The 15,265-nt window shown below is 42.4% G+C and overlaps 1 protein-coding gene across 1 annotated transcript in view; it reads left to right on the forward strand.

Annotated features, from left to right (window-relative positions):
* Positions 1 to 596: 596 nt before the first annotated feature.
* LOC306913801 (protein polybromo-1-like) overlaps positions 597 to 15,265 on the forward strand; it is an 89,718-nt gene continuing 75,049 nt past the window's right edge. Inside the window, exons 1-6 of the mRNA XM_079490614.1 lie at positions 597 to 724; positions 4,768 to 4,926; positions 6,626 to 6,723; positions 10,611 to 10,758; positions 12,010 to 12,162; positions 13,537 to 13,653. Coding sequence (XP_079346740.1) covers positions 4,789 to 4,926; positions 6,626 to 6,723; positions 10,611 to 10,758; positions 12,010 to 12,162; positions 13,537 to 13,653 — 654 coding nt within the window. The 5' untranslated portion in view covers positions 597 to 724; positions 4,768 to 4,788. The remainder of the gene's footprint in view (positions 725 to 4,767; positions 4,927 to 6,625; positions 6,724 to 10,610; positions 10,759 to 12,009; positions 12,163 to 13,536; positions 13,654 to 15,265) is intronic.

Raw genomic sequence — 15,265 nt, forward strand, 5'->3', positions numbered from 1 at the left:
CACGCACGCACATACACACACCTTTTCCATGCACATCGTCAGTGAATAAATAATAATAAATCTAATGATCAATGTATTGAACAAGGTGGACCCTCTTGTAAACAAGTGTAATGCTTTATTGGGTCGTCCACTCACAGTTAACAGTCTTTGTATTGAGTTGTGCTTGAAATGTACTGTAATTCTGCAAACTGTTAATAAATACTTAAATCAATCAATCATTCATATTAACCACTTTATAAATCCCATTTTTAGGCTATACTTGGGCAATTTGCAAGCACAGCTTTCGCTTTGTGAATTTTTGAAAAAACTGTTTTGAAGATTTTTGATTAATATAAAGTAAAAGTATCTTGAAACCTTAGTGAATGTTTACTCTGTCTCACAAATTGAAATTGTGTTTGTGTTGAAGCAGATTATGCTATTTTCTGGGCTAAAGTTCTCAATTAAAAAAAATGTATGAATCCAATCCAGTATAATCTATCACACAAAGATTTGGCAAGCATGATTTTAGGTGGTATACCACCTCTGTCCTGATAGTGGCGCTAATCTCTCTTTTTTTGTGTTGACTTCCTGCGCTAAGCACCAAGCCAACGCGAGAACTGAAGAAGCACAACTTCCGGTGCCGGGGCTTGTAGTTTTCAAAGTGAACAACAGGGCTAGCTGCTAGCCGTTAGCAACTACATTTCAACTCAGGGAACCAACTCAACGGAATATAAAGTTAATAAAGGTAATTTAACATCAACTACCGTATCTTTCATCACCACAGCTCGCTGTTTCCACCGGCTTTAGTTTGCATTTGGATTATAAATGGTATAAGAGTGGTAAAAACGGAGCTAGCATGTGGTGCTATAGCATCGAGGGCTTTGTTGTGTCTTCCATCCATCCATACAATGGAAGCTGGTGCTAACTGCTACATGCTAACGCTATGATAACAACATGGAGAAGTTTGGCGTGTTTTCACGCGTGCTCTTTTGTTGTGGTTTCTCCGTGTCGTTGTGTCGGGGTGTCCGTGTAGTTTAACTCTGCTGTAGTTGCTGTTCAATTAGGAGTCGCTTAATATACACTTTTCCATGTTGTTGTTGTAGTTAGCATCTATCAGCTATCAGGCTAGCTTGCTGTGCAGAGCAGAGGCAGGCAGACAGACAGTGAGACAGGTGCATTTTTTTATTGATTGAATATACTTTATTGACAGTTTGTTTGACACTGGTGGAAAAGTAACTGGTATTAACTTAAGTAGTACCGTACTTATGCTGGAGTATTTACAAATTTCTGTACTTTTACTTCTACTCCACTACATCTTTTCTGATGAATTGGAAAAGGTGGACCCTGTCCTGTTCTGCAAACTGTTAATAAATACTTCAAACAATCAATCTCGGAGGCAAATCCCCCTTTTCCCCCTCACTGTATATGTTTCTTTTCCCTTTTCCCCTCCTTTTATGATGAATTCCTGTTCTGTTCTTTGACTATATAGAAGTGTCTATTTGTACGTCTCTAAATGTTTTGATGAATTGAACATGGTGGACCCTCTTGTAAACGTAAGTGTAATGCTTAATTGGGTCGTCCACTCAGTTTTTGTATTGAGTTTGTGCTTGAAATGTACTGTGATTCTGCAAACTGTTAATACATATTTCAATCAATCAATCAATCGATCAATCAAATATAAAATATTGTACTTTTACTCCACTGTTATCTGACAGCTCTGTATTACTCCAGCTAGCCTCGCAGAGCCAGCCTTCATCTGACAGCTCTGTATTACTCCAGCTAGCCTCGCAGAGCCAGCCTTCATCTGCCTTTGACAGCTCTGTATTACTCCAGCTAGCCTCGCAGAGCCAGCCTTCATCTGACAGCTCTGTATTACTCCAGCTAGCCTCGCAGAGCCAGCCTTCATCTGACAGCTCTGTATTACTCCAGCTAGCCTCGCAGAGCCAGCCTTCATCTGCCTTTGATCTGACAGCTCTGTATTACTCCAGCTAGCCTCGCAGAGCCAGCCTTCATCTGCCTTTGCAATGCATATTTATTGCCCCTGATATTAGTATCGCTACGCAAGGCTAGAGGTTGTAGATCTGCTATTTTGACTGTATGCGTTTTTCTTTCTTTCAATTTAAACGCATTCATAATCATAGCCGCAATTTGCAACTCTAGATTTTTTTTATAATGGGATGAATCTAGAGTTGCAATACCCTCCATTGACTCCCCACTCATCATTTTGCGTTTGCGATCTGCTGGTCTTAAACGACGTTAAACTCACCAACATTGCAGCTGTAGTCCAAGCTTGAATTATTCTCTTTCAATCTGCAAAGCTTGTTTTTCATAAAAATCCCCCGTAGACATGTTATGAGCTACTTTTCTGTCAAGAAGAAGAAATGTTGGAGTTTGGAAGCGCTCGTTTGTATTAAGGGGTCGCGCTGCTGCCTCCTGCATTATGTGCAAATGCGAATCAGATGCATGCAGGGACGTTCAGTGACTTACGACGAGCGCTTCCAAACTCCAGCACTTAGAAAAAGAATCACTTGCACAGAATTTCTTGACAGAAAGTAGCTCATAACATGTCTACGGGGGATTTTTATGAAAAACAAGCTTTGCAGATTGAAAGAGAATAATTCAAGCTTGGACTACAGCTGCAATGTTGGTGAGTTTAACGTCGTTTAAGACAAGCAGATCGCAAACGCAAAATGATGAGTGGGGAGTCAATGGAGGGTATTGCAACTCTAGATTCATCCCATTATACAAAAATCTAGAGTTGCAAATTGCGGCTATCATAATCATACATAAGAAGTGAAATGACGGTGACAGGTCTGGACCCAAGCGCTGGGTGGCAGTAACTTTTTACACACGAAAATGTGAATTTAACGCTGCAACTAGGCGTGCTTGTGATGATTATAGCTCGCTATGGACCAGAAGAGCACTGGTTATTGTTTTTCATTCCAAGGAGTGGACCCCCTAGCTGAGAGAGAGATTAGATGAAGCAGGGACCCCCCCCCCCCCACACACACACACTACATGTTCAACAATAATTGTGTTGCAGATTAAACTCTTTCATAGATGGCTTTATGTTAATGCTGCTATAGGCAATAATATGTCAACATTTTAATGACCTTTTTATTTTTTTGGTATTCAGACAGCCAGCAATGGGTAGAACGCTCCCAAAAAATGTAGTCTCTGTGACACATCTAGGGGCCGCTATCTGCATTCAAAGATTTTCCTAGAAGCTTTGTCATTGGTCAATTTGCCTGTCTGCTTCCTGATTGGTTGGTCACTGCGACCAGGTTTTTTTCGACCAATGACAAAGCTTCTAGGAACATCTTTGAATGCAGATTGTGGCCCCTAGATGTGTCACAGAGACTACATTATTTTTGGGAGCGTTCTACCCATTGCTGGCTGTCTGAATACCAAAAAAATAAAAAGGTCATTAATATTTTGACATGTTATTGCTTAATACAGCTTTAATGTGTATTTTCAGACATCACACAGCGATTAGGGGTTCAGTGTCTTGCTCAAGGACGCTTCGACACTAAACTCTGGGGGAGCCCACAGGGATCGAACCGGGAACCTTTGGTTGTAAATCTAAAGTAGCCACTCCATCCCTGATCCACTGCCTATCACACACAGATATGGCATCCTCCCCTGTAGTAGTAACTCTGAGGACCCACTAGGGGTCACTCTGTGTTGAAGTCCCCTCAAATAAAGTTTTGAATGATTCCTTCTTTCCTAGCTTGCAGCAGAGCAGAAGATGATTGTTTCCCTGAGATTAAAACAGGGTGCATTTTGCATCCCAAATTGCAGTTTATAGATAACCCATTTAGGCCCGACGTCAAAATAAAAAATTGAAAGAATATATATTCAAAGATTTGTGCCGCATTTTCACGATTTTTCAAAAATAGTAGCTGGCGCGCTATGGGCTTGTAGATCTGCTATTTTTCAATAGCTAAAGTATAACATAATGCTTAGTTAAAACACCAAAAGGGGTTCCCGCCCAGAATGGGTTAAGGGACACAATAAAACAACGACCTCGGCATCCACGGGATGCACTACTGTACTGTTTTTTATTCTAGTTAATTTTGCTAGCTTTAGTTATAATAATAATAATGTCTTACATTTTCTAAAATAGGAGTTAAATGCTGCAATTTGTAAAAATGGCAAAATATGACTCCTAATGTCGTTGAAGTGGGACTCATAAAATGTCCCTGGGACTAATTTCTAAAAGACCATCCCTGCATCCCGGGACTCATTACATTGAAAACATATTTATCACTGGTTTCCTATGTGTCCTATCTATGTGTCCTATCTGTCAGCGGATCAGAAGATGATTGTTTCCTATGTGTCCTGACTCCTAGCTTGCAGCAGAGGAACAGACGATGAGTGTTTCTTATGTGTCCTATCTATGTGTCCTGACTCCTATCTTGCAGCAGAGGAACAGACGATGAGTGTTTCCTATGTGTCCTATCTATGTGTCCTGACTCCTATCTTGCAGCAGCGGATCAGACGATGAGTGTTTCCTATGTGTCCTATCTATGTGTCCTGACTCCTATCTTGCAGCAGCGGATCAGACGATGAGTGTTTCCTATGTGTCCTATCTATGTGTCCTGACTCCTATCTTGCAGAGGATCAGAAGATGATTGTTTCCTATGTGTCCTATCTATGTGTCCTGACTCCTATCTTGCAGCAGCGGATCAGACGATGAGTGTTTCCTATGTGTCCTATCTATGTGTCCTGACTCCTATCTTGCAGAGGATCAGAAGATGAGTGTTTCCTATGTGTCCTGACTCCTAGCTTGCAGCAGCCAATCAGAAGATGAGTGCGTCCAAGCGGAGAAGAGCCACCTCTCCGTCCAGCAGTGTGAGTGGAGGAGACTTTGACGACGCCTCCTCGTCCACTCCTGGAAGCGGCAGGAAGAGACGGAGGACGTCCAACGTCCCCACCGTAGACCCCGTAAGTCCCCCACCGTAGACCCCGTAAGTCCCCCACCGTAGACCCCGTAAGTCCCCCACCGTAGACCCCGTAAGTCCCCCACCGTAGACCCCGTAAGTCCCCCACCGTAGACCCCGTAAGTCCCCCACCGTAGACCCCGTAAGTCCCCCACCGTAGACCCCGTAAGTCCCCCACCGTAGACCCCGTAAGTCCCCCACCGTAGACCCCGTAAGTCCCCCACCGTAGACCCAGTAAGTCCCCCACCGTAGACCCAGTAAGTCCCCCACCGTAGACCCAGTAAGTCCCCCACCGTAGACCCCGTAAGTCCCCCACCGTAGACCCCGTAAGTCCCCCACCGTAGACCCCGTAAGTCCCCCACCGTAGACCCCGTAAGTCCCCCACCGTAGACCCCGTAAGTCCCCCACCGTAGACCCCGTAAGTCCCCCACCGTAGACCCAGTAAGTCCCCCACCGTAGATTTTAGAGCCGAATAAAAGTCGGTTCGGCTCTGTAGAGCCTACAATGTGACGTCATTTGAGGTTCGGGTTTGGGGGGGGGGGGGGGGGGGGGGGGGGGGGGTACCGTCCTAAAGTCGGCTCTTCGGTGCTACTGCCAACAGCCTGGAATAAATGACCACTGCGGATCAGACAGGGAACCCTCTATAGACATTTTTAAGACACAGTCTAAGACTCACCTTTTTACTCTTGCTTTTAGTTGAGTTTTAAAACATCTGTTCTTATCTTTGTACCACTGCCTTTGCCTGATTTGACACTGCGCTGTTGTCCCATTTGTTTTAACTGCATGCCTGTTTTAATGCAGTTTTGTTTTGTTTTGCTTTTGTTTTTATTATCTTTTCTGCTCTATAAAGCACGTTGAGCTACATTTATGTATGAAAGGTGCTAGATAAATAAAGTTGATTATTATTATTATTATTACTGAAAATGTCTGACGAGCCGAAATAATTTCGGCACTACAGTGGTAAAATAGGAGTATGAATCGGCCCTTACTCTTACTCTTCAATCTGGATTATTGTCTTTTTTTTGTGTGTGAAAAATCAGTTGTTTTTGACAGCAATTTTTTGTTTTAGTCATAGTCCTTTGAATAGTTTTCATTTAGTTTTAGTCACATTTTTGTCACCTGGAATGTCTTAGTGTTAGTCTAGTTTTAGTCGACCAAATATCTTAAGATTTTAGTCGACTTTACAGTTACAGTTGATTTAGTCGACTAAAATGTATTTTGGCGGGCCTTGATGCCGTCATTTTACAACCAAGTGTAAAATGACTTGTATTTTATTTATACTGGATCTCTTGTCCACTAGTCCCCATCTAACATCTTAGTCTAGTTTTTATTTGTTGACGAAATTGTCAATATATTTAGCAAACTGTTCATGAAATAAATCAATCATATCAATGCAACTCAGGTCCGTTTAAGAATAGATGCTTTAACCCATTCTGGGCGGGAACCCCTTTTGGTGTTAGCATTATGTTATGCTTTAGCCATTGAAAAATAGCAGATCTACAAGCTCATAGCGCGCTATTTTTGGAAAATCGAAGAACGACTGACATATAAACATAGCTTTTTCAGAAAACTGTCAGGATGTAGAAGACATTTTTAGAATCTGATCTCAGGTCAAAATGGGTTAAGAATGGATGCTTTAAGTGGTTGACGTAATGATGTCCTTTCCTGCAGATCGCTGTATGTAATGATGTCCTTTCCTGCAGATCGCTGTATGCCACGAGTTGTTCAACGCCATCAGGGACCACAAGGATGACCAGGGGAGACACCTTTCTGATTTCTTCATCAGGGTACCAAAGAGAAGGTAAAAATCACACCTGTGTGAAGTGAGAGGTGCAACTGTAGTGTGTGGGGGGTCCCCGGGGGCAACATCCAGACAACCAGGAATGCGCCCAGTGGGCTGGCCCTGTTCCGGCGAGCTTTCCCGCGTCCGAAACGGTCAAGAAATGACAGAGTTACCGGGTGGGGTCCCCCGGGGATCCCCGGATCATCCGGAACATCCGGAACACCAGGAACATGGCCAGGTTCTGGCCGGCCGGCCTTTGTTTTTAATGTCGTGGTTTGTTTTTAACCGTTTCCGTCCATCCGACGTGTCAGCACGTCCTAGGGGTCCCAATCGACGCGTACATCCGACGTGTGAGGACGTCTTAGCGCATCCTCAATGATACGGGGCGAGATAAGAATATTCTGAATTTTTTGTCATTTGTCAGTTCGCCTTTCGGCTACCGTATGCTACACCATTGACTTAGCCGTTAGCACGGCGGAAAGAATGACTCGTCTCTCCTAATCCAGGGCGCTCTCCGTGGTGTTGAACGGATCGATATACTGGCGCTTCATTTCTGCTCCTCATCCGTCTCTCCCGCAAAATATGAACGCTTTTTGGATCATATATCGTATAAACTAAAACGATCGCAATGTAAGCTAGCTATGTAAAGTAAACTTTTTTTTAGTGGATTGTTTCCGGGTCATGGGTTTCCGAGTAAAAGCGGCCATGTTGTTCCGGCACCCCAGCCCCCTTTTTGAAACTAGCTCCTCGCCACTCGCCCTACACACTTCCACTCGGTTTGAGCATAGATATATAAATAATAGAGACGGCACCGGAATCCCCCTCCCATCCACTTGCATTGCATTGCGTCTCGGTTATTTATATATCTATGCTCAAACCGAGTGGAAGTGTGTAGGGCGAGTGGCGAGGAGCTAGTTTCAAAAAGGGCCCAGAGCTCCTATTTTGAAGGACTTCCGGCACTGATTGTGTTAATGTCGTGGTAAGACGTGACACTCAGAAGTTTACTGTCTGGCAGACAGTCAATGACTGGCTGCTAATTATATATTGTTATTTCACTACATAATGTTATCAAATAAATAACGGTAATGGGTCGCACACATCAAGACTGCATTTCAATCATTTATTCTTGCATTTTGAAAACAGGAGACAAACGTTTTGAACAGGAGACAAATGTTTTGAACAGGAGACAAACGTTTTGAACAGGAGACAAACGTTTTGAACAGGAGACAAACGTTTTGAACAGGAGACAAACGTTTTGAACAGGAGACAAACGTTTTGAACAGGAGACAAACGTTTCGGCAATCCAGCCTTATTTATTTGATATGAATTTGAACAGGTAACACGGCTAAAGTCAGAGCGCGGTGGTCACATGAAGAGTACTACATAATGTTATATCATTGACCTAAAGTCAGAGCGCGGTGGTCACATGAAGAGTACTACATAATGTTATATCATTGACCTAAAGTCAGAGCGCGGTGGTCACATGAAGAGTACTACATAATGTTATATCATTGACCTAAAGTCAGAGCGCGGTGGTCACATGAAGAGTACTACATAATGTTATATCATTGACCTCAAGTCAGAGCGCGGTGGTCACATGAAGAGTACTACATAATGTTATATCATTGACCTAAATGATGTTATATCAACATGATATAACGGATATGATTAAAAAAAGCGTACCCGTATGTCTGTAATCAGAAATGACTTTGGACGGGTGGAAAACTTAACTTGCAACGTGATGTATTACTTTATAATGGGTTACATCTTCTGATAGTTGCTGAATGTTGACATGAAATAAAAATAAACACTGTTTAGTGTTTAGTGTTTCATTAGTGTTTCATTAGTGTTTAGTGTTTCATTAGTGTTTCATTAGTGTTTAGTGTTTCATTAGTGTTTCATTAGTGTTTAGTGTTTCATTAGTGTTTCATTAGTGTTTAGTGTTTCATTAGTGTTTAGTGTTTCATTAGTGTTTAGTGTTTCATTAGTGTTTCATTAGTGTTTAGTGTTTCATTAGTGTTTAGTGTTTCATTAGTGTTTCATTAGTGTTTAGTGTTTCATTAGTGTTTAGTGTTTCATTAGTGTTTCATTAGTGTTTCATTAGTGTTTAGTGTTTCATTAGTGTTTAGTGTTTCATTAGTGTTTAGTGTTTGTTTAGTGTTTCATTAGTGTTTAGTGTTTCATTAGTGTTTAGTGTTTCATTAGTGTTTAGTGTTTCATTAGTGTTTCATTAGTGTTTAGTGTTTCATTAGTGTTTCATTAGTGTTTAGTGTTGCATTAGTGTTTCATTAGTGTTTAGTGTTTCATTAGTGTTTAGTGTTTCATTAGTGTTTAGTGTTTCATTAGTGTTTAGTGTTTCATTAGTGTTTCATTAGTGTTTAGTGTTTCATTAGTGTTTCATTAGTGTTTCATTAGTGTTTCATTAGTGTTTAGTGTTTCATTAGTGTTTAGTGTTTCATTAGTGTTTCATTAGTGTTTAGTGTTTCATTAGTGTTTAGTGTTTCATTAGTGTTTAGTGTTTCATTAGTGTTTAGTGTTTCATTAGTGTTTCATTAGTGTTTAGTGTTTCATTAGTGTTTAGTGTTTCATTAGTGTTTAGTGTTTCATTAGTGTTTAGTGTTTCATTAGTGTTTAGTGTTTCATTAGTGTTTAGTGTTTCATTAGTGTTTAGTGTTTCATTAGTGTTTAGTGTTTCATTAGTGTTTCATTAGTGTTTAGTGTTTCATTAGTGTTTAGTGTTTCATTAGTGTTTAGTGTTTCATTAGTGTTTAGTGTTTCATTAGTGTTTCATTAGTGTTTAGTGTTTCATTAGTGTTTAGTGTTTCATTAGTGTTTAGTGTTTCATTAGTGTTTAGTGTTTCATTAGTGTTTAGTGTTTCATTAGTGTTTCATTAGTGTTTCATTAGTGTTTAGTGTTTCATTAGTGTTTAGTGTTTCATTAGTGTTTAGTGTTTGTTTAGTGTTTCATTAGTGTTTAGTGTTTCATTAGTGTTTAGTGTTTCATTAGTGTTTAGTGTTTCATTAGTGTTTCATTAGTGTTTAGTGTTTCATTAGTGTTTCATTAGTGTTTAGTGTTGCATTAGTGTTTCATTAGTGTTTAGTGTTTCATTAGTGTTTAGTGTTTCATTAGTGTTTAGTGTTTCATTAGTGTTTAGTGTTTCATTAGTGTTTCATTAGTGTTTAGTGTTTCATTAGTGTTTCATTAGTGTTTAGTGTTTCATTAGTGTTTAGTGTTTCATTAGTGTTTCATTAGTGTTTAGTGTTTCATTAGTGTTTCATTAGTGTTTAGTGTTTCATTAGTGCAAATGTGACAAATAAAAGTAGGACGGCTTGTTGTGACGCCTCTGATCATGAACTAAGGCTACAATAAAGATGTCAAGGATTCAACAACGAAGAGCTCGGACTCCAAGCTGTTTATAAACCACAGTGACATCATGACATCGCTGACCAATCCTCTGTATTAGTATCTTCATTTGACCGAGTCAACTTCTCTCCACTGGAAGGTGATTGAAGGTTATTATTATATTCATCCCGGCCGCCTTCTCGCATACCGGACGGTGTTGCTTGTCCCGTACCAGTGGTTGGGAAACCAGAGCGTTGAGGAAATGTAACCATATTCATAATTTCATAAATGTTTATTTTATTTTTCCTCCCCTGGAATGAGCTGGTGTCTCAGCCCATTGACATGACGAATTATCTCTCCAGGAACCAGGCTGATTACTACGAGGTGGTGTCTCATTGTATTTCCTCCCCAGGAACCAGCCTGATTACTATGAGGTGGTGTCTCATTGTATTTCCTCCCCAGGAACCAGCCTGATTACTATGAGGTGGTGTCTCATTGTATTTCCTCCCCAGGAACCAGCCTGATTACTACGATGCGGTGTCTCATTGTATTTCCTCCCCAGGAACCAGCCTGATTACTACGATGCGGTGTCTCAGCCCATCGACATGACGAAGATCCAACAGAAGCTGAAGTCGGAGGATTACCAGGAGGTGGAACAGCTCACTGCAGACTTCCAGCTCCTGTTCAATAATGCCAAATCATACTACAAGGTAGGAAGGATGTGATCAATAATGCCAAATCATACTACAAGGTAGGAAGGATGTGATCAATAATGCCAAGTCAGGGCGCCCAGCGATTTGCAGCTATGGAGCCCATTTCAAGGTGCACCAGGCACCATATTGGATGTAGCTGAAGTAGCTAGAAGTAGCCAAAACACCTCCGAGGGGATGGACAACAACGGGAGGTTTGGTTAATTCTAACACGACTAGCGACAGGACCGCGATGGGCCGTCTAACACATAATCTTTGATGAGAATTGGACGGATTGTTTTAGATAAAGATCTCATCCGCTAAAATGGGGGGGAACATTTTCGATGACGTCCCAACCGGAAATGACATTGAATGTTGCGCAACAGGCGCTCCCAGCCTGTGGAGCGATGCAATCGGTTTTGATATCAATAAATCTCCGTCCTTTTATTAATCTCCGTCCTGAGCGCTGGGCGTTACTATTTGATAGGACGGAGAACTCTGTTTATGCCGCTCGGGGTGTTAATCTACGTGCATGGTTTCATCCTCCTCAGCCAGACCGTGAGGAGTACGTGGGTGCTGCATTGTGGGTGGTGTACTGTGGGTGGTGTATCTTATCATGTCTTTAACCTCCCTCCTCAGCCAGACAGTGAGGAGTACCAGGCTGTGGGTGGTGTATCTTATCATGTCTTTAATCTCAGCCTGACAGTGAGGAGTACCAGGCTGCCTCCAGGCTCCTGGTGGTGCATTGTGGGTGGTGTATTGTGGGTGGTGTATCTTATCATGTCTTTAATCTCAGCCAGACAGTGAGGAGTACCAGGCTGTGGGTGGTGTATCTTATCAAGTCTTTAACCTCCCTCCTCAGCCTGACAGTGAGGAGTACCAGGCTGTGGGTGGTGTATCTTATCATGTCTTTGACCTCCCTCCTCAGCCTGACAGTGAGGAGTACCAGGCTGTGGGTGGTGTATCTTATCATGTCTTTGACCTCCCTCCTCAGCCTGACAGTGAGGAGTACCAGGCTGTGGGTGGTGTATCTTATCATGTCTTTGACCTCCCTCCTCAGCCAGACAGTGAGGAGTACCAGGCTGTGGGTGGTGCATTGTGGGTGGTGTATCTTATCAAGTCTTTAACCTCCGTCCTCAGCCAGACAGTGAGGAGTACCAGGCTGTGGGTGGTGTATCTTATCAAGTCTTTGACCTCCCTCCTCAGCCAGACAGTGAGGAGTACCAGGCTGTGGGTGGTGTATCTTATCATGTCTTTGACCTCCCTCCTCAGCCAGACAGTGAGGAGTACCAGGCTGCCTCCAGGCTCTGGGTGGTGTATCTGCAGACCAGGAATGAGTTTGTTCAGTCCGGAGACGGAGACGACGAAGAGGAAGACGCCGCTGACGACACGCTGGACAACACCGGCATGTCCACCGAAGACGAGGTACGTACGGTATCTGTACAACGACTCAAAGAAAATATAGAGATTTCCTGCAATGGTCAAGAGGTGCGCCGTCGCACATTCCACACATTTCAACGGGTGCAGGATCCAAAAGAGTAACTAAGAAAGGAAAGAGGAGATCCGCACAGCGTTTTAAAAGCTCCCAAAACATTTTGGGAGCTTTTAAAACGGTTTTAAAAGCTACTATAACGGTCTCTCTTTCCTTTTTTAATACAGTGATTTTCCCCCACATTTATTTGAACAAGAAAGTATGATTACGCCACCTTTAAGAGCTGAGGTATAGTTGTCTGAAGGACATCTTGTCCATGTGTCTGTCTGTCTCCCATCTAGACGTCAGTGGGTTGTCTGAAGGACATCTTGTCCATGTGTCTGTCTCCCATCTAGACGTCAGTGGGTTGTCTGAAGGACATCTTGTCCATGTGTCTGTCTCCCATCTAGACGTCAGTGGGTTGTCTGAAGGACATCTTGTCCATGTGTCTGTCTCCCATCTAGACGTCAGTGGGTTGTCTGAAGGACATCTTGTCCATGTGTCTGTCTCCCATCTAGACGTCAGTGGGTTGTCTGAAGGACATCTTGTCCATGTGTCTGTCTCCCATCTAGACGTCAGTGGGTTGTCTGAAGGACATCTTGTCCATGTGTCTGTCTTCTATCTAGACGTCAGTGGGTTGTCTGAAGGACATCTTGTCCATGTGTGTGTCGCCCATCTAGACGTCAGTGGGTTGTCTGAAGGACATCTTGTCCATGTGTGTGTCTTCTATCTAGACGTCGGTGGGTTGTCTGAAGGACATCTTGTCCATGTGTGTGTCTTCTATCTAGACGTCGGTGGGTTGTCTGAAGGACATCTTGTCCATGTGTCTGTCTCCCATCTAGACGTCAGTGGGTTGTCTGAAGGACATCTTGTCCATGTGTCTGTCTCCCATCTAGACGTCAGTGGGTTGTCTGAAGGACATCTTGTCCATGTGTGTGTCTTCTATCTAGACGTCGGTGGGTTGTCTGAAGGACATCTTGTCCATGTGTGTGTCTTCTATCTAGACGTCGGTGGGTTGTCTGAAGGACATCTTGTCCATGTGTGTGTGTCTTCTATCTAAACGTCGGTGGGTTGTCTGAAGGACATCTTGTCCATGTGTGTGTCTTCTATCTAGACGTCGGTGGGTTGTCTGAAGGACATCTTGTCCGTGTGTGTCTTCTATCTAGACGTCGGTGGGTTGTCTGAAGGACATCTTGTCCATGTGTGTGTCTTCTATCTAGACGTCGGTGGGTTGTCTGAAGGACATCTTGTCCATGTGTGTGTCTTTTATCTAGACGTCGGTGGGTTGTCTGAAGGACATCTTGTCCATGTGTCTGTCTCCCATCTAGACGTCAGTGGGTTGTCTGAAGGAGATCTTGGAGCAGCTGTTGGAGGCTGTGGTGTCTCACACGGACCCAGCAGGACGTCTCTGCAGTGAACTCTTCCAGAAGCTTCCTTCCAAAGTGGTACAGTACATACTGAGCATATATGTGACTACATTTGACTGAGGGACTGCCATTGGATTGTTTTGAATTTTCATACATTTTTCATGTCGTATAAAAGCAGGGAATCATAGCTTCAAATTGACACATTGGTTGTTCAGTTTGACCCACCAGTTTTGGAGATATGGCTCATAGAGTAATGTCTTGCAGAGAAACAGCGAGTTGAGAAAACGGGCTTGAAAGGTTCACTTCTGTGGTCTCTAACATTATACCTAGCTACATGTTTAAGCATTTATTTCATATTTACATGTCTTCTGTGGACTCTAACATTACACCTAGCTACATGTTTAAGCATTTATTTCATATTTACATGTCTTCTGTGGACTCTAACATTACACCTAGCTACATGTTTAAGCATTTATTTCATATTTACAGCTCCGACACTTATTTCAGACATGCTCCAGTATGTGAAGAGTCTGCCTGTGCTATTAACTCATTTTGGAGAAAAACTAAACGTTTTTCTCCTCTGGTGAAAAGTTTGCTCGATGGCAGTCTCTCAGTCAAATCTGGTCACACATTATCTGCCTTCCAAAGTGCTACGTACATACTTGAGAACACATTATCTCCATGGATATTAACCCATTTTGGGCGGGAACCCCTTTTGGTGTTAGCATTATGTTATGCTTTAGCTATTGCACGCCACCGAGTGGCGCGCTACGAGCTTGTAGGTCTGCTATTTTTGAAAGATCGAAGAACCACTGACATAGAAACATAGCTTTTTCAGAAAACTGTCAGGATGTAGAAGACATTTTTAGAATCTGATCTCAGGTCAAAATGGGTTAAAGTTCTCAGTCGCCACGACTGATTTCATTTGGATTCCATACAAGTCAGCATGTCTTCTATAGAAGTGTGTCCTGCACCAAAGATAGGCTCTATCTACAAACTTACAACACGTCGCAGCGTGTAGATCATTCTTTTTAACCCATTTTGGGCGGGAACCCCTTTTGGTGTTAGCATTATGTTATGTTTTTGCGCTACGAGCTTGTAGGTCTGCTATTTTTGAAAAATCGAAGATCGACTGACATAGAAACATAGCTTTTCCAGAAAACTGTCAGGATTTAGAAGACATTTATAGAATCTGATCTCAGGTCAAATGGGTTAATGAATTTTCACAAACGCGTTGCATCGTGGTTGCGTTTGTAGATCAGTTATTAGATGTCACTATTTGTTGTGGGATGGTGTGTAGATGCACTTGCGTAGTTAAAAATGAAGAATCATGGTTTCCTGTTCTATTGAAATAACTTTGGTTATCACTCTTCTTTGTCCTTTTCCTAGCATTACCCAGACTACTATGTTCTCTGTCCTTTTCCTAGCATTACCCAGACTACTATGTTCTCTGTCCTTTTCCTAGCATTACCCAGACTACTATGTTCTCTGTCCTTTTCCTAGCATTACCCAGACTACTATGTTCTCTGTCCTTTTCCTAGCATTACCCAGACTACTATGTTCTCTGTCCTTTTCCTAGCATTACCCAGACTACTATGTTCATTGTCCTTTTCCTAGCATTACCCAGACTACTATGTTCTCTGTCCTTTTCCTAGCATTACCCAGACTACTATGTTCTCTGTCCTTTTCC

The sequence above is a fragment of the Electrona antarctica genome (genome assembly GCF_951216825.1).
Source record: "Electrona antarctica genome assembly, chromosome: 21".
In the NCBI taxonomy this organism is placed as follows: Eukaryota; Metazoa; Chordata; class Actinopteri; order Myctophiformes; family Myctophidae; genus Electrona; species Electrona antarctica.